This window comes from Phocoena phocoena, chromosome 7, assembly GCF_963924675.1.
Source record: "Phocoena phocoena chromosome 7, mPhoPho1.1, whole genome shotgun sequence".
In the NCBI taxonomy this organism is placed as follows: Eukaryota; Metazoa; Chordata; class Mammalia; order Artiodactyla; family Phocoenidae; genus Phocoena; species Phocoena phocoena.
In genome coordinates this window covers 40,591,902-40,611,882 of record NC_089225.1, presented here as the reverse complement: position 1 = coordinate 40,611,882, position 19,981 = coordinate 40,591,902, and the positions used below count along the sequence as shown (strand labels likewise).

The 19,981-nt window shown below is 37.5% G+C and overlaps 1 protein-coding gene across 2 annotated transcripts in view; it reads right to left on the bottom strand.

Moving 5' to 3' along the window:
- Positions 1-19,981, bottom strand: part of GPD2 (glycerol-3-phosphate dehydrogenase 2) — a 98,531-nt gene that overhangs the window by 14,165 nt on the left and 64,385 nt on the right. For both annotated transcript variants that reach the window (XM_065880234.1, XM_065880235.1), the window contains exons 7-12: positions 19,301-19,445; positions 12,657-12,850; positions 3,469-3,603; positions 3,028-3,203; positions 2,323-2,454; positions 1,221-1,379 (exon numbers count right to left, since the gene is read on the bottom strand). In XM_065880234.1, the coding sequence (XP_065736306.1) occupies positions 1,221-1,379; positions 2,323-2,454; positions 3,028-3,203; positions 3,469-3,603; positions 12,657-12,850; positions 19,301-19,445 (941 nt within the window). The remainder of the gene's footprint in view (positions 1-1,220; positions 1,380-2,322; positions 2,455-3,027; positions 3,204-3,468; positions 3,604-12,656; positions 12,851-19,300; positions 19,446-19,981) is intronic.

Here is a 19,981-nt window from a genome sequence, read left to right as displayed (position 1 = left end):
TTCAAAGCCAGGAGCAAGGCTCTTGCCAGAACCCAGCCATCTCACCTGGCACTCTGATCTCAGATTTCCAGGCTCCAGAAATGTGAGAAATAAATTAGTCTGTTATTTAAGCCACCCAGCCTGTGGTATCCTGTTATAGCAGCTTGAGTAGACTAAGACAGGTGGTGTTCAGGAAGGAGGGAGGAATCAACTGTGTCAAGGCCACTAACTGGTTGCGTAGAAGGATGACGAGAGCTGACAAGCACGTTGAGCAACATGAAGGTGCCTGGGGAGTGTGACCAGAGCCACTACAGCAAAGTGGCCATGAAAGAGCCTACACGGAATGGGTTCAAGAAAGACTTGGCGGGGGGGCAGGAACTAAACCAATGAACAGAGAGTATTTTCTGAATAAATACATGAAAATGCCTCTGCGCATCACTACAGTTTGGTTTAATTAAAGATCAGGACACTCTTCTGTTTATTACAAGAAGCCCAGGGCTGTGTATGTGGGCATCTGAGTATCGCTGGCTTTCTTTTTTTAATTCGGATATAAATACAAAATTTCAAATGACACAAATCAATAAGCATTTGGTGGTCAGGCCATAAAACCACAATTTCCTACCAAAGGCAACCTTGCAGGAGTGTGAATTTCACTGTAGAATACATTCTAAGAATGTTTTCAGTGAAAACCAGAAAAGGTTCTACCCACAATTGTTATTATCTTACTTTTTCAGGAATTACGACCACAAATTTGAGAACATTTTTCTGTAAGGGATTTTCCAAAAACAACCGGGAAGAATATTTGGTTATAAGGATATTTGTTACAAGAATTTGTTAAAACAAGATATTTGTTACAAGAATAGCTTTCCAGTTTTCTAAGGCCTAGCGATATTAAACACACACACACAAAACTGGCAGGCAATCTAAAGTCACCATCAAAAGCTATGCTAGCCGGGCTTCCCTGGTGGCGCAGTGGTTGAGAGTCCGCCCGCCGATGCAGGGGACACGGGTTCGTGACCCGGTCCGGGAACATCCCACATGCCACGGAGCGGCTGGGCCCGTGAGCCATGGCCGCTGAGCCTGCGCGTCCGGAGCCTGTGCTCCACAACGGGAGAGGCCACAACAGTGAGAGGCCCGCGTACCGCAAAAAAAAAAAAAAAAAACTATGCCAGCCTCTACTAACAGATTAAGACATTGCATGTCTATAATGGAAACTGGTTTTAAAGACTTCTATACAATACCTCTTTTTTAGAATCACCCCAGCTCAGTTCTCTGGCCATCAGTTCAACAATCCTGGGTAGGGCCTCCTCTGCTGCCTGGACATTTAGAAAGGCCAGGCGAGTACGACGTGAAATCATATCCACCGCAGTGCAGGCATACTCCTTAATCCCATATATCACCTGAGTTTGAATTAAAGTAAAATTATTAATTTAGGCCTTTTTTAAAAAGGGGGAATAAAGCTTCACTTAAAATTCATGCTTAGGAAAAGTGACCTTTTTTTTACATATCCGGTTCTTTAGCAGGCATGATACATAGTGACATCATACAAGTTCCCCATCTGCCTGCCAAGAAGATTTGGAACTTGGGACAATTTGGATAAGAGCTATTAATGCCTTCTCCTTGAAAAGAACCTGGTGCAAACATGTAAATTGCATCACTTTTCATTTACCATACACAGTAATCACCTCGTTGTTCATACATGACATGGATGTTAATTTACATAGCTGAGTAGGGAGGAGATATGGGGATATACATAACGCATATAGCTGATTCACTTTGTTATACAGCAGAAACTAACACAACACTGTAAAGCAATTATAGTCCAATAAAGATATTAAAAAAAAAAGTTATGGTCTCATCTCTTTTGGCTATCCAAAGTTTTCTGTCTCAGAGTAATAAGATGACAGAAATCTTGCCTTCAATCAACAACAAAATGCTTACTTGGACACCCATGTTTTTAAAGCGTGGTGAATTATAAATGAATATAAAGTGTCAAGTCAAGATACGGCATCAGGCAGTGCGTAAGTGGTACAAATTTGAGGAGCTACAAGTTCTCAAAAGGGGCAAACAACTGTGAATCGGTAAGATTTGAGATAGCTCCGTGGAGGAGAAAGAAATCCATATTTTCTATTATTATTGTTACCACTATCAATATCACTTCAGAGTTGAAATTAAAATTTTGTAAATGAAAGGAACTGTGCTGGGCAGACGTTTTACTCCAGGTTTTAGCTGATGAATGCACATTAAAACTTAGCTATATATTATTTCTAAAGAGGATGCAAAGTGAACAGATGAAAGGTATCCCCGGGCAGACAGGAAATTCCCATATGGCCATTCACGTACCTCTGCTTCAATGTATGGAAATTCTGACACAAGACGCACCCCAACAATGGGCCACCGCTTTCCCGTCACACTCGCCATTTTGGCCACCTCAAAAGCCTTGTCGCCATAGGTGGCGGCAAGATGCTGGGCCACCTAAGGAAACAAAACTGCATCAGGCAGGTCCTCTGAATATCAATAGCTTCTAGGTACAAAGCAAAACAATGTACATGCTTATCTTGTCAGTTTTTTTTTTTTTTTTTTTTTTTTTACAGCCTGTAACTAAAAATCCTAGGAGAGTGTTAGATTTTGATTCTGTGGGGGGAAAATACTTTGGCTCCAAACGCTTAGGCCAGCACTAATGCTACTACACATGTATTACTGTATCAGTGACTGGTGAAGCTTCAGCTTCATTCTGCTCCAGATAACACATCTGAAGAACAGCCTTCCTTATGCTCGAGACAGAAGGAATTTGGGAGGTCCTGTCTGCTAGGAACAAGCCAAACAAACTCCAGATTCTAAAACAGAAACCAAAACGTGCATTGCTTTTTAGGTGACTAAAGCACCTAAAAAGTGCTTTTTCCCATTAGTTCACTCCCACAATACACAGACAGAAACAAACCCAGCAACAGGAAACTCGAAATCATGGAGGCCACATGGCTGCCGATTCTGTTACTGGCAATAGTGAGATTAGGTCAAGAGTAAGATGATGTGGCAATGCACGCCCACCTCACTTTCAAGTCCATAATCCTGGACAAGCCTGATGTAGAGTGTAGGGCTCCAATCTTTGCCCCCTTGAAGGAAAAGCCCAACTGTTCTACTTGGTCCTGCTTTCAAATTGTGGGTCTTGACTGCAGCATTTATGGTATCTTCTGCCATAGATCGATAGGTTGTCCACTTTCCACCTACAAATACATTGATAAATAAATCATTAGGTTACCACCCCTTGTTTTTCTTATAATTAACCATTTATCAACTTATCAATAACAAAATTCACCAGTTGTTTTATAACAAATGTGGCAAAGCAACGCATAAGATTTTACTCAGAATCATAAAAAAAAAAAAAAAAAAGTCCCTGTTCTTTAGCATTAAAAGGGATTCTGGTATGAGAATTTAACTCAAGCTGCTTTAGATATAAGCACACCCAAACAACAAGGTAATATGCCATACCTGCTATAGTGATGAGGCCACTCTCACTGATATCCACGACGTGATTTCGGGAGATGGACTGTGTATCTGCAGACTTGGGATCTGTAACAAGGGGGCGAATACCACTCCATGCTGCCAGGACATCCCCTCTTCTTACTGCGAAGGATCAATGCCAAGGGTTAAGAGGATTACTCAAAGACGTCTCAACAAAACTAAAATGATTAGAAAGCAGAAAAGAGTTCAGTAAAAGGAACACATGAATATGTACTTTTAAAGGGAGGGAATATCGTTAAATATAAGAACTAAATGAGTGGGTAAGTTACAAGAAAAACTCAAAGAATTGTTCTGTTACAAAGATAACCTGGACGAAAAAAGTAAAGAACTGGAAAATCACTGACATGGGTCCCAAAAAGGAGACAAAAGAAACAAATGTTAGCAACCCTCAGCTGGGACAATCTGCAGTAGTTACAAAGAACAACAACAAAGCAGAAACAAAATAAAAACAAACCAAAAGAGGGCCTCCCTGGTGACGCAGTGGCTGAGAGTCCGCCTGCCGATGCAGGGGACACGGGTTCGTGCCCCGGCCCGGGGAAGATCCCACGTGCCGCGGTGCGGCTGGGCTCGTGAGCCATGGCCGCTGAGCCTGCGCGTCCGGAGCCTGTGCTCCGCAACGGAAGAGGCCACGGCAGTGAGAGGCCCGCGTACCGCAAAAAAAAAACCCCAAGAGACATGACTTGCTACATTTCCCCCGTAGAGTATATCTTGCTATCTCTTCTCAGGGACAAAGATACTTATTAGCAGCAGAGGGCAGTCAGGATTTCAGATCCCACTCACCCCTTGGTCCTGTGTTCTTGTACAGCGAACCTCCTATACATTTAGACACAGCAGACTCTGAAAAGTACTTAAATATATATCGAGCGAAATCTTGTGTAAAGAGTCACAAAGACTCTTTGATGTGACTCGTATATTGGACTAGTCAAAAAAAAAAAAAAAAAGAAAAGAGAAAAAAAAAGCACCTAAAAAGTACAGGGGAAAGATCCTAAAAACAAGTAATACTGCATGACAATCTCTCCATCTTGATCTCAAATGAAAAAAAGATTTCTGGTAAAGATAACTTCAACTAAGGTAATCTGACGTATTTTAGCTTAGCTCCTTAAGGACCACACTCTAAACATGACTATAATCCGAAAGAAGAGGTACCCATACACCTCTATGGGAGTGTTTAATCAAACCCATATCCCAACACTGAATCTGAAACAAAGGGAGAGTAAACCTCATACACTGGTGAGGAAAGCCTAAGGCTTGCAGTCCTGTTAACTGGTAACTCGATGTAGGGATTCCATCCCTAGATCTGCCCCTTTGAAGGGTGCATCCTCTTCAGTATGTTTAATTCTGATGGCCTCCATGGAATGGGGGTTAATTCTTGCTCCACACAATTCCACAAAAGTCTTGTAAAACCTCAACATAAATCATGCAATATTTTAATCTTTACAAAAAGCTTTACTAGGAAATTACCACTATTTTCCATTAGAGTTCAAATTGCCCTCAGAGTCAAAAATAAAACTTAGCCAACCACTTAGAACGTCATTGTGGTCACTGCAAAGTCTGCAGAGTGTGTTCTCTGAAATTCCTTAGGTAGCCACGCTGATCAGGAATTTGGTTTCAGTTCTTACAGCCTTCTGACTGATCTTAAAATTATTCTGTGGAAAACTAGACTTTCTAAATTTAAAGCACATGCAAATAACCTTTGTGGCAAATGCTTTACCTTTTCTGGTATAACAGGCAGAAAAATACATCTATGAAACTATACTGTCTGAAACGAAAAGACCAAACTAAAACACTTGAGTTTTTCATTCATGGAGGAAAATTAAATAAAACATTCTGTATACTGATACCATTTTTAATCCTTACTTTTGAAATTGATACTCAAAACAAGAAAAGAAAACACTAACAGGAAGAGTTCATAACATGTCAGGAACCTTAATTTATTTTGCTTGATATCTTAGCATTCAGCTTTTTAGCCTGAGAATTATATCAGATGAATGTTGGGATTATATTTATTTAAAAAGATTCATTTAAGGATAATCAAATTTTAAATCATATTTCAAGTATGAATCAGGCTTTATAGCCTGCAGCATTTTTATGTTATTAGACTAAAGTGTGGTTGGATCAGGTGATCTATCATCTATCAGTTTTCTCCCAACCTTGAGATTTAATGATTTTTATGGATTATTCAAAATGCCATTTGCTGCTGAAGAATAAAAGCACTTTTTACCTCTCTACCATCCAAATTAAGTAATGACCAGTCAGGGCTATGGGTATAACCTAGACCCACAAGGCACAGCATAGCTAAACACATGAAACATGAATTCTAACCTCTTATAGAAAAGACAGCAACAAACTAAACAGGTTTCTCTCTTTATTACTTACTCACACACAGTGGAAACCCTGTGCGCTGTTAAACTCTTATTCAAATTCTCTTTAGAAAGAGATTCAAAAGCAGTGGACAGATAGCATAGAGAACCTTCCAAAATTGCCAGGAACTGCTGCAGCCATATTGTAACCATGGGGGAAACAACCATAGCATGAAGCCTACCTGGGGGGTGGTGGAGTGAAGAGAAATAAGGGCCCTTCACTAAAGACATCGCTCAATCACTAAATTAATCACCTCCTGAGGCTTCTTATATCTGGAGATCTTCTTTTACATGATAATACATTATTTATTTTATAATAACAAAAAAACAAAAAATACAAATTCAATGACTAATAAATTGAGTGCTTCTCTACATGTCTATGTAAATATCTCTAGCTTCTGTAAAGCAGCACTGTTCCATAGACTTTTCTGCAGTGATGGAAATGCTCTGTATCTAAACTGTCTGATTCACTAGCCACTGGCTGCATGAGGCTATTAAGCACTTGAAATGTGGTCCATGCAACTGAGAAACTGAATTCCAAATTTTATTTCATTTTAACTAAATTTAAATAGCCACAGGATATGCACACGTACAGGCTATAATATTGCATAAGGCAGTTCTAGAGTAAAACCACCAAGTGGTAGATCTCAGACTTGTCCTGGTTGATCATCAAGCTGGGTATTTCCCCCATGGCCACCTTGCCCATGTCTACAATGGAGCATCCTTTCAGTGAAATTTGACTGTGAGAATATAATCTGCTGTAATAGTATGAGACGCCCCACCTCAAAATACTTTATTGTCGTAACATGTTCCATGTTTACCATTTCAAAGTATCCTCCTCTCATACTAATCTCATCAATTCAAAGAAATGAAAATATTTGTACTAAATTAGGTACTCCTACCCTCAAGTTCTCACCCAGAAGTCGGTTCTATCATTTAGGTTGTAGCCAAGAGTAGACAGTGAACATCACCTACTTTAACTCTCCATGGTATAACACGTGAAGAAAATAACTCAACTCAAGGATTTTATGCTTCAGAGCTCAAAGATTCATCTTGATTTTCCTGGTCCTCGTACCATCAGGATAGCTAAACAAGATGGCATTACTGTTGCATCTTCCTCACCATGCTGAAAGTCTTCGGCAGTATCGATTCTAGTATTTCTCAGTACCTCAAATACTGTATCAAGTAGGAGTCATGTATTGTGATCAATAAATATGAAATGGCATATTAAAACATTCTCTGAACTTTTTATATCAAACAAGAGCTGACATTACAAAATCAAAAGCAATAATATTTTGGCCTCTGAGTCAACATGCTAGACTTAAGGTTTCTAATGACTATATATTTAAACAATTGGATATCCTCTTTTAAAACAACTGAACACTTTAATAAAACAAGATGACAGGAAACAACACTACTATTAAAATTGAGAAAAATTCTCATTAAACACCACTTATGAGAGTGGCTCACCCAGTTGATCTTTTTTTGTTTAACATCTGTATTGGAGTATAATTGTTTTACAATGTTGTGTTAGTTTCTGCTGTATAACAAAGTGAATCAGCTATATGTATACATATATGTCCATATCCCCTCCCTCTTGTGTCTCCCTCCCACCCTCCCTATCCCACCCCTCTAGGGGGTCACAAAGCTCTGAGCTGATCTCCCTGTGCTATGCAGCTGCTTCCCACTAGCTATCTATTTTACATTTGGTAGTGTATATAAATCCATGCCACTCTGATTTTTAAGTGCCAGCTGCCCAGATGTTAAAAATCCCATGAGTACGCCAGAATGTATAAAAGTACTTGTCGATATTTTCAGAAGGATAGTAAGGAAATAAAATAGTCCTTCTACCATCATGTTTAAGAATTATTTTTATTACTACCCTGATAAATAATTCACTCAGGTTTTAGTGTATAAAATATATAAAGAATAAAATATAAATAGTAAAGTTGAACAGACATTTTCCACAGCTGGTTGAAAAGACTAAGTGCTGTGTAATTGTTTCCAATGATAATTAATATTTTTATTCTTAAAAACTTGGCAAGACAAGTGTTGGTTTTAAGTTAATAGAAAATGGAGCCCGCAGGAAGTAACAATTAAAAGCTAAATGTGCACTTTTGCTTCCCATCAGTTATTTAGCCATACATTTTGGGGTGCTCTTTCTCCTGTTTGCCACTTTCAAAAAAATCAATGAAAAGCATGTGAAAATATCTACGTGAACACAGGGGAAACAGTGTCAGAAATCAATACCTTCTCTACCAGCATGTTTAACCTGCAGAAATGAAGTGTTAATCACAGAAATAAGATACCATATTACATTTATAAACTAATGAAACTAGAAAAAGCAAAGCGCGTGACACTATAATTAAACAGCTGGAAGACATCCAAGCCTGTGTAAGTTGATAACCCTGGTACAATCTCTGGCAGTGAAAAGGCAGGTCTGCAGTGAGTTGATATGGCCAGCTCCGTTGTTAATTGAATAGCAGGCAATCTATAAACACTACTAATTGCATATGTGAAAACCTGTGTACAACTAGAGAAGCTGCTTAGAGAAGCACTCCAGAAAAACTACATGGATAAAGCACTCTGCAAATCTTCTGTCTTCCTCAATCCCTTTAAGTCACAGCTTAGTTTCGCCACTGCGTCCTGATTAACCTCTACACAGCGGACTTAATGATACATTTTTCAAAAGATCATTTTTCTTCCTAACCCAATACACACTGCACAACTATCAATTACCCGTTTCAGAAGAGAACAAACAAGTAATCTAGAAAATTCAGCCTGTGAATGGAAAGCTTTCTAAATCGTAAAAGAAGACATGGTCTCATTCCCAACAGGCAAAATGCTTTTCAGAATTGTTCCGATGCATTTCGCAGAAGTGTGGCAGCCGCTGCGAACAGCATGGAGTGTTAAGATTTGACACTTTTTTTCTTCTCAAGAATATAGCCATTTGGGGAGGCTCAGAAACTGTTGTCAGAATTTTACTTATTCATCCACTTAATAAATCCTTTTAAAATGATTGTTTCAACCCTGGTGAATACAAACCATTTCAAAAGTATTTCCTCTAGGATCTACACAAATTTTTTATTTTTTAAATCTGTAGCGAAGACTGCTTGGCCCAAGGGATTGGTTATGAGAAATGAAACCTTCTCTACTTTAACATTCAAATCCAAATAAGGCCAGTCGAGAGCAAAGGTCACTATCATTTTGAAGGTGTCTGGCAGCTTCCATGAAATGAACTGAGAGGCTTAATCCACTCCCTAGTGGATATAATATCACATCACGCGACAAACCCGGGACTACCAATTGGAATACCGCATAATATTTAGAAGCACAAAGCTAGACTGACCTGCATTCAATATCATGGCTCCAACATGAATGAGCTATGGGAAGGAAACAAAGTCACTGGGCCTCAGTTTCTTCATCTACAAAATGGGAATTACAAAATAAAACTAACAAGGTTGTTACGAGGAATCAGAGATAATATAAGCAATATGCTTAGCAGAGTGTGTAGCATAAAAAGTGCTCAATGACAGTAGAGTTTTAAAAAATAAAGCATGCATAACCCACTGCAGACAAATGGAAAGATTAAAATATGTGAAGCAACAGCATGTAGTCAAAAAAACTGAATGGTGCCTGAGGCCGAGTTTCTCTTTCACATTTCATCAGTATAGGAGAGAGTATTGGGTTTCACTTAAATTCCTTGGAAAAAATACAAATTTGAATGTCTTTACTTTAGATATAGACATACTCTAGCTAACTAGCACTCTACCAAGACTGAGGGTGATTCCTCATATACTCTGAGGCCTTCAGTCCAGTAGAAATAAGAATGGAAAGAAACCATAAAGAATCATTGCTGATTCAAAGGATAAGTTGATAAGTAAGAAAGGTGTGATAGAGGGTGAGCACAGGGAAATAAATGAAGTACATGAAAGAGCTGTCACTTCTGCTTTTACCCTGGATATTTGCTACCTGGAGAATTTGTAATCTCAAGAGTCCCGAGAGCACCAGAGGAAAAGCCTGATTTACAGTGTTCACATATTAATTTCAATCCACTTTTACCAAAAATCAAAACTGACAAAAACTCTTTGTTAGTTTCACCAATTAACCTGACTACCAAAAGGTATGTTAACCGAAAAGACCTCTATAGACCGAGTAGGTCCCAGCAGGTATTACCAAGTCTCCTACCTATTAATAAGCAGAATAAAAGTGATGGGTACAGGCTCAGTCTCTGTTCCAGTCCAAGGCTCATTTCACTGATGGAAATCCCCACCCACGATATGGACACAGCAGCCTTTTGGAACCTACACCTGTTCCCAGCACATCCCGTATAAGCAGTTAGATTTCTCGTTAGGGCATTTGAACTTTAAGAATTTGGAAACTGTCAACTATAGCTCTCTGCTCTTGAATTAATTTTATTTCTTGCTCTAACAATCTAAACTTCCTGTTCTTATGGCCCTATATAAACCCACTTTTAACAAATATCATACCCAGGTAAATGTGAAATGAAGCAAGATTCATTAACAATAATCAATACAAATCATACCCAGATGAAGCTCCTCCTACTTTGCAAAAGGTGGGAAAAAAAGCTGAAAATTGAAATGCATTTTGAGTACTTAAGCATGGATATTAAACAGGGCATGACTATTTCTTAAACAGCTATGTTTGAGTGTTGCGTGTGTGTGAAAGAGTATAAGTTTAGCCACACAGATTTCAGTTGCATTTAATACATTTATACTATTATTACAGCTATCCAAAGAGAATCTACTCAAAACGAAATTACACCCATTATTTGAAATTAGAAGAAACTAAAACTATACAGTATGGATCAATCAATTAAACTAGGAGAATCCCCTAAATCAGTTTTTAAAGCAGTTTGTTTGTTTGTAAATGTGTGATCACATAATGAAAAAAATTCTTTAGGGAAAAAGGACTCAGATGCTACTGAGTCACCTTAAGACAAAAATTGTGTCTTTGCATGTCCTCCAGTGAAGCCAACATTATAGGAGATTCCTGATATAAACAGACGAAGACTATTTTCAAAAATCTTAAACTTTCTACCTTAATATAGAAAGATTTTCAAATTGCTACCAGCATCAAAAACGCTGAAAGCACCTATTACTAATTCATTTTGATTTAAAACAATCATGAGTGGCATACCAGATATATAACAAGCTTTGTAACTGAATAAAGAATCCTTACCTGTAAGGAGCTCCAAGTAAGACTATATCTTAGACTATTACCTATTGTATAATGTTGTGATATACTAGACCAGCATTCTAGGGGACTACGAAAGATATCTGGCTTCTGAAGTATAAATAGTATTTTGCCAAAATGAGAAGTTGGGGGAAAAGACATCCCAGAGCAAGACTTCAACCTAAGTAAACAAGGCATGAAGGTTTAAAAGTGCATGACCTGATTTGGAAATAGTAAGAAATGTAATATGATTAAACTATTGAATGCACATAAGTGGAGTAGTTGAATATAAACCTGCAAAGACAAGTTGTGGAAAGCCTTAGGTTCCATATGAGATAGTTTAAAATTTTTCCTGAAGTTAATGATGAGTTATCAAAGGGATATTTTTGTGCAGGGAAGTGATGATCAGAACTGTGTTTTAGAGAGTTCTGGTGGAAGGACCAGACTGGGTGGGGACAGAGACCTAACATATGGAAGCAAGTTAGGGGGCCAATGCAACTCTAAGTGAAAAGTGACACAGGTGTGACCCAGAGTAATGAAAGTGAGAGGGGATTTACAGGATACTTCAGAGTGAGCATTGATGGGAGTTGAACTGGATGTGGAAAGAGAAGGATCAGCAAAGATAAGCATGCCATTTCTAGGCTGGGCAACTAGTCGGATGATGAGGCTATTAACTGAGATAGGAAATAATGTTGGGAAACTTCTGAAACTAGCACGGATAAAAAAAAAATACATTATACCATCTATGTCCACTGGAGAAAATGCTATGGCATCCAAGTTAAAAGAAGGTACTATGGGGCTTCCCTGGTGGCGCAGTGGTTGAGAGTCCGCCTGCCAATGCAGGGGACACGGGTTCGTGCCCCGGTCCGGGAAGATCCCACATGCTGCGGAGCGGCTGGGCCCGTGAGCCACGGCCACTGAGCCTGCGCGTACGGAGCCTGTGCTCCGCAACGGGAGAGGCCACAACAGTGAGAGGCCCGCGTATGGCAAAAAAAAAAAAAAAAAAGAAGGTACTATGATATCCAGGTTAAAAGAAACCATGCTCAGGTTAGCACTGGAAAGAAGTAAACTTTGGCTTTTTCAATTAAAACAAGTATACTTATTCTTCTTAGCTAAATCCACTGTTAATACTCCAGTTTCCACATAATAACTAAATTTAGCTTACTAAATTTCTTAGAATACATAAACCTCTATCCTCTCATTTCTCTGATTAATTATTTCCTATGGATATCCTAGATCTGTAAATCAGATCTTCCCAAGCTCTAGAAATTAAATAGTGATGCAAACATTTCATACTCTTCTGGAAGAGCAAGGGTGTTTAGAGCTCCCGTAATAGCACTCCAATCTTGCCATTAGAAAGGACCAGAAAAGGACGGTATGTGTTTCATGTGGATGTGGAAAGTAAAGGGAAAAAAGGCACCTTCTTCCTATTGTGTTATAATTTGGCCCTCATAAACCTTCTAGAAGAAGTGGTCAGCACATAAGAGTTAGAGGCGGCCAGGTGTGAAGATGAGTCAGACTGGACACATGGCAATTACCCAGTGAGAGCTGGAATGGTTTGGGAGATACAAAAGTGGGAGGGTAAACTTCGTAAGTTACCTTCAACGTCACAACTCAAGTAGTTACGCACTTCATTCAAAATGAAGTTGATGTCTTCTTCGGAAGGAATAGGATGGTGTGTGACGTCAGTTGGAGTGTCGGTAGTGCCAGCGATAGTCATCTTTTGCCAGGGTAAGAAGAAAATAACTCGCCCATCACTGGTCGCTGGGTCAAGGAGTCCCATGCTCTCTGGGCTGGGATAAAAAGAAGGGTCATATATTTCTGAAATTAGCCGAAGTTTGCTCTTAATCTGCATTCTAAAAACTATTTTGTTCCCTAATTCTCATATAAACAAACAAGAAACACATGAACTGTTACTTTTATTGCCACTACCCTAATCTAGAAATTCCTAAAGGAAAAAATAATTCTGGTAACACAAAAGGAATGGGGCAAGTGTGATAATAATAATATTCCACAGCAGAACTCAGGCCCCCCCACTCAGTAATGCAAGCTAAATTAAGTAAGTGGACTTCAATTTCCAGTTGTTTGGGTTTTTATATCCCTTGGACCATTCACATCAGATAATGTCAGCAGGATAAATGTCTATAATTTCTTTCATGATGGTCAATGAAGGATAGCTCTTCAACCTTTTTTCAAGTCTATGAAAAGTATTTTCCTGGGACATTTGACATCTGGCACGTCTTTCAGTTTAAGGTCTCAGAAGTACGTGAGAAAAGTGAAGGGTCTAACTTTCTAGAAACTAAAATGTAATCAAAAAGTTCTTTACTCCGCTGTGCCTGAATAAGTTTGTACCACTCACCAAATACGAGATTTCTTACTTTATTTCAATTTTACAGAAATCTCAGGAAGCGCATCCATGAGAAAAGGGCTCAGTTTTCTACTACTACCTAAATAACAGTGTACTGGGATATAAGGTCAAAAAGTCGAGTAATATCTTAGCAATGAAAATCTTTAACTAGGCAGAAGATGCTGGTGTACAATGCTGCTAAATCAAGGTTCAGGGACGCCTCTTCTGACAGACTACGTAAAACCTTCAAAAATATTAATCAAGAATTTTTCTAATACCTACTTAGTAGTCTAAGACCAAATTGTGAAACACACTTGAAAGAACAGGCAAGTGTCAATAAACGTTAACAAAATCTGCTCAGCTATATTATTAAATCATTAGAAACTCTTGTTTTAATGTATCCATGAACCATTCTAAAATTGTGGAGGTCCTGCGAAAGCAGTAGAAGGAAACTGCAAGTGTCCCTTTCAGACAGCTGAATGCTACTGGTCTTCAGACAGCTGTCTCAATTTGACTGACCTCTCATAAGGAGCCAATGTTAAAGGTATTTTCTGTGAATATATTTTTAGCTTCTATTAATAACATTTCTTGAATAGGAAATATAATTCTATTTGGTTTCAAGAAATCCCTCTTAAACTCACATATTTTAAGGGACATACGGTCAACTATTTATGCTTATCATTCCCTTAAAATTAAAAACAAAAAATGAAACTCAGATTCAGATGTGTAAGGATGAGAGTCTAAATACTGTTTAAGAGCAAAACAAAACTGGCTTTTTTATGAAAAAGAAACCTACAGTCAGCTTAGCTCATGTATCTTCTTCATTTAAACCATAAAGAGTACTAATATTTCTTTGCAAAGACCCATCAGCCCCATGAAATGCCTGCCATGTCCACGCAGCCTTGCAGAAAGAGATCACTATCTGTAGCCTACATGAGACACAGGAGACAGTAGGCCTCAGTTATTCTACTTAGCACATGTAAAAAGCACCACAGAAGTGTGTCAATCATTTAAACCTTCAGCTAAGATCTCATCTTCACTCAGGGTTACTTACAGGAAATAATTTTACTTTTTAAAAATACATTGAAAACTACAAATATCGAGTATTTCCAGTCTCTGTATGCCTATATTTTTTTTCTTTGTATTTGCCATAAAACTCTCTAAAGATCTTAAAAGAAACTAGTTAAAATATGTTTTGTAAGCACCGAATTTGATCCTGGGTTGATATGCCCTTAGATTAAATAAGTCAATTTGTGATTAGAAATTAACTCATGAGTTCAAACTTTTAATTTGGTAAACAGTGCTATATTGAAACAAAAGGATAAATTCCAAATTCTAATATTTAAGGAACAAATTCCATGTTAGTATATTTTATATATCATCATTTTATGGACCGGATATCATATTATGTGTCTAACTCAATGAACTTGATCAACATCAGCATAAAATTATAATATTCAGCAACTGAGACATGAAATGCTGTTAGAAAAGCACAACTACTGAATCCTTCAAAATCTTTCAGTGCAATAAAAAGCAGTTTAAAGGGTGAATGTGATGGTTACCAACACACACATAACTGGAACCTGTAGAGAATCAACTGCTTAAGTGAAGACATATGTGTCAAACATAAAATTAACAAGCACAGAGGGAAGCCAAAGCTATTAATGAATGGTATAAAAATTTAAGAATCCACTTGGAAATACCTCTCATCGGTTCTAAATTACCTAATTCATAACTCACCCTTAGGGAAAGGTTTGTTTTCTTACAAATGATTAATTCTGCAAGGTGGCACAAAAGTTTGAAAATGGCTATCAACTATAGTGATGGTATATACAATGCGGTGAGGCATAGGTCTTTTCTCAGTATGTATAATTCACTTGACATCAGCAGGAAAAGCTGGCTGCTAATTTACGTGTGTGTCTAGGATTAGATCTAGTGAACATTTTTCTCATGCAGACCATTGCCGTCCCGAAGTACCCTTACTTAAACTGAAATCAATTTATTGTTAACTACTTAGCAATCAGTGTTGGAGCTAGCAGTATGCACACACGTTATAGAAAAAAAATTGACCTTTCGTCAGCAATAAAAAGCATCTGTAGGCTAAAAGGAGGAGATGATTATTTTCATGTATTTCAGTCATTTGGTGTATTGTTGCTGCTTTTGTAAGAGCATCTACCCACAACTCTGATGAAAATTCCAGATTTGCTCTTAATGCCTTCTTAATGTGCTTAGTGCCTTCAAAAGTAAATGATTTCTGTGTGTTGTTTTATGAAATTAAAACAATCCAGAATAAGAGAAAGAGAGAGAGAGAGAAAGCTGCTACCATGGCACAAGATAATTCCACGTGCGGAATGTTAGGGTCATAACAAGCTTAATAAATTCCATAAAGATACCCTGAAAATAGCCCTGCAGGATACACTGCATACCTGGTCCTCACTCTCCGTTTAGCCACCTAAAGTCAATAAATCAGTGGCTCCTGAACTCATTGCATTGCCAGACTGATCAGGTTCTACTTGAAATGCTAGGCCTTAAGTTATTATCAGCTGGTTTATAGGGCAGCACCGGAAGGTCTGACTCATCTCTGAGGACCTAGTAGAACCCTTGAGTTATAAGTGTTGAATGAGATTGAGAAATCCAGAGAACCATTTCAGGCTGAGATCTCCTGACCCCAACCCACCCAAGAGAATGACTTGATATGGAAAGTAAAACATCCCTCTGGGATGCCAGCGATACAGCTGCTCAAGGTCAGTGCTGAAAGAGGGACCAAACGCTTAACCCAGGCCGTAATCTCAAACCAAGGGACTCATCTGAAACAGAGCCTGAACAGGAACTGGGCTGCCAGACCACTCCTCTAAGGTTTCCCACAGGATGTGTAGTGGTTGTAGTTCAAGGTGCTAAAGATGGAGATATTAATTTCTCCCAAAGTAGAATGAGATCACTTACTGCATCTTAGACTGAAATAGACCCAGCTGTGACTAACACTTGCATGACTTATGGGCAGGGGCCCGAAGCTAATGCCTAATTTTTAGGATTAAGAAAGGTATTCTGTTTTGAAAATACTATTATACATGCAGGTGACATATATTTATATTTCTTAAAAACCACCTATCTGCTCTGTTATTAGCATATTATAAAGCATAGTACAGGACATATGTGTAGCACGACTTCCTTCATGAAAAAAACTTAAAAGGATATACATTTGTGCAAATATAAACACAAAATTTTATGGAAGGAATCAGAAGGAAGTGTGATCAAAAACTGAAGTTGGGGGCATGAAGAGAAGAGGGAGGCTTTCACTTTTCATTTTATGTCTTTCTATTTTTCTATAGTGATTATTTTTGTTTATTTTTGTCTACAGGGGTTATCTTGGCAGTAAAATGAAGAATCACATTTTGTTTTTATATTTTAATCTCTATATATTTAAAATTCCCTTATAAGTACTATATTAAAATTTTAATTAAAAAAAGCAACAATCTCAATTTGGGCAAGTTATCACAAAAAAGTTAGTAGGATTCATTCAAAAAATATTTACTGGTCATTATTATGCACCAGGTAATATACCAGGAGCTAGGGATATAGAAGTCAAGAAAACAGATAAAAAGTAAATAAAGAATCATTGTCAAAATGTATACATATAGGTACTATCGTGAGATAAGGAACCAGACGCTGAAATGAGCAGCTTCCCAAAGTCACAGAGTTAGCAAGAGGTAAAGCAATGAACAAACCAGGAAGTTCTTTACCAAGGTATCACCTGAAGTTACTCTTCATACTGTCTTTGTCTATGTACTGGAAACAGCAGAATGCCTTCCCATTTTAATGATAGGCAAACTAAGGTTTGCAGAATAAAATGGCTTGTCCCAAACAACGTCATTATTAAGTGGCAGAAATAACACAGGGAATAATACAGAATACTAGTAAGTGTCCTCTGACATCATGCGACAATAGTGAAGAAAATACGAAACAGAATGTACAGGAAAATATGTTGAATCTAGTAAGACCTAAACAAATATAAGGATTATGGTGATGTGTGTGTCTATAGTTTAGGTATTACATCTGTACTCTATGAAACGTTAAAAAAAACAACTCCAAAAAACTTACAAACTAGCTGGCCTTGCATATTTTTACCCAACACAAAATAAATGTATATAATTGGGTCTGGAACTATTTTTGAAAGCTTCTCTATATACAAGAAACATTTGCAACATGTACATATATTTACTTCTCTCCTCTTCATTTGAACTAAACTTCTGTTAGCAGTTTTTAAAACTCTATTAAGCACCACTGCATAAGTTTTTATTATTGAGACTGGAAGCACCTTGGTTTCTCCAGTCCTAAGTGAAAATACTAATGACTGTCAACCAATTACACGTAGACATTTAGAAAATGACAAAGAAACTTTGGAAGCTGGTGGATAAGAAATTTCATTAATATTCCTCTTGGTAGAAGTGTAATATCTTTCTCATTAGAAGTGTGTTTGGTACAATTAGGTATATCTTGGCCTCTCTTCAAGAAGACTTAGTTACTGGAGAACTGATAATTAATAAGGCAGTATCATCTATTACATAGCAGGATAGCATTCTAGAAGAATGCAGATATTAAATGAAATATCATGGATCTGTACATCTGTTTTATCAAACGTGAAAAATGTATATATCTTTTATGGAAAGTTATTAAAATATGGAAGAGATAGCTCTCATCCTAAACACATTACCTAGAAATTACCTTTTTGCCCATAATTAAATCACCTAGAGATAATCACCACTGGTATTTAACATATTTCTTTTAATCTCTTTTCTATGTACTTATATAATGCTTAGATCGTGTTACACATACAATCTTGTATCCTCCATTCTAAACTAACATTGTATCACTAGCGTTTTCTTAGGACACTAATGTTATTTATAATTATAATTTTTAATGAACATATAATACTCCCTTGTGCAGGTACACCATAATTTACTTATCCATTCTCCTAAGGTTAGAAACTGAAGTGGTTTGTAATATTTCTCAACTACAAATAATGTCTTAATGAATACCTTGAGCATAAATCATTATTTCACAGAATTATGTACTAGTTTGCCTATTAGATTTACCACATGTAGAAATAAAAATGTTCCATACTCAGCATAGACACGCGAATTTTTCCCCAGGTGTCTTGAAATGTACATGAGGGGTAATAATTATCAATTTCTTAGTTAGGATCACATAAATGTTTCTTTTCTAATTTATTAAAAATAAAAAAAATTAAAAATTCAAACACACACAAAAATCTCATTTTCATGTGCCCATCACCTAACTTTTAAATGATTTTCAATTAATAGCTGTTCTTATTTCACCTCTATCTTTATCTATTTCTCTACCTGTGATTATCTTTGTTAATTTGATAAATCAGAAATAATAACCGATTTTTACTTGCTATAGTATTTTTCAAAACACATTTCAAAAGTTATAAACAAGAATACTTGAGTGGTCCTCATTTTCAGATTCTTCATAAGCAAATCTGGGTATTTTATAAAATTAACTTTTTAGTGTCTTAATGAAAATGTCCTTTATGGACATTTTTGCAAAATTATTTTTAGGGTTTTAATGAAAATTTAAATTCAAAAATAGTAAGGCTTAGCCTTTGACGATCAGTACACTGAAAACAGTACAAAAATAGATCCCAAATCACTAACTCATAGAAAGGAGTATTGCCATAAAAGCTAAGAAATACACAAGCCTGGTTTGTATTCTGTGCTTTGGAAGAGTTTGTTTTTTTTTTTTACTCATTTTTTCTCATTTTGAACAGTGAGCTAGACCATCTATTAGTAAGAAAGGTGTGCTACAAGAATAAATGTAGACCATTTCTTGCATCCCTCGTTCTCTGATGACGATGGCCAAGTGGGAACACAGGTACCTGTAATAACCAGGCATCACGATGTGGACGCCAGCACTGGGCTGGCAGATAGCTGCGGCATCCTTATCATCCATTTTGCGCACAGTGTCTGTGAAAGGTCCCGTGGCATTGATAACACACTTGGCTCTTACATCAAATTCCTCCCCTGTGAAAGAAAGCAGCGTCAATCACACACCCCGTTTGTTTCTCTGCTCACTGACGCTTTGGATTATTAATTCATCTCTTAACTTAACCTATGGTGGATCATACTGTATGCCACACTAAGTGACACGGGCAACCAGAGTCATTGAGAAGCCACACAAAAGGTTCGCATGTGAGTAAATTTATTGAAACCAAGGCCAAACCGCAGGAAGAAAAACATGCCACTTTTGCATTTCAGCTCTCATTCTAGTTTGCAAAATGCCCGGCATTAAAGTGCCAAATAGGAAGAAAGTGAGTAAATTAGCCGCTTTCTCCTTAAAACTCAAATGTGTGAGCAGTGTTGCTGTGAGATGATATATTTCACAGTGCTGGTTTTGAAGGAAATGATGTAATTTTGAAACTTCGCCCACACGGCCGTAGAACTGGACGGGCATGAAAATCTCACCAAAGTTAAAGTGATTGACTTTAACGACAGGTAAACGCACTGCTTATGTCACCTAAATGATACTTTGAAACTTGGCACATGAGTGAATTTTCTTA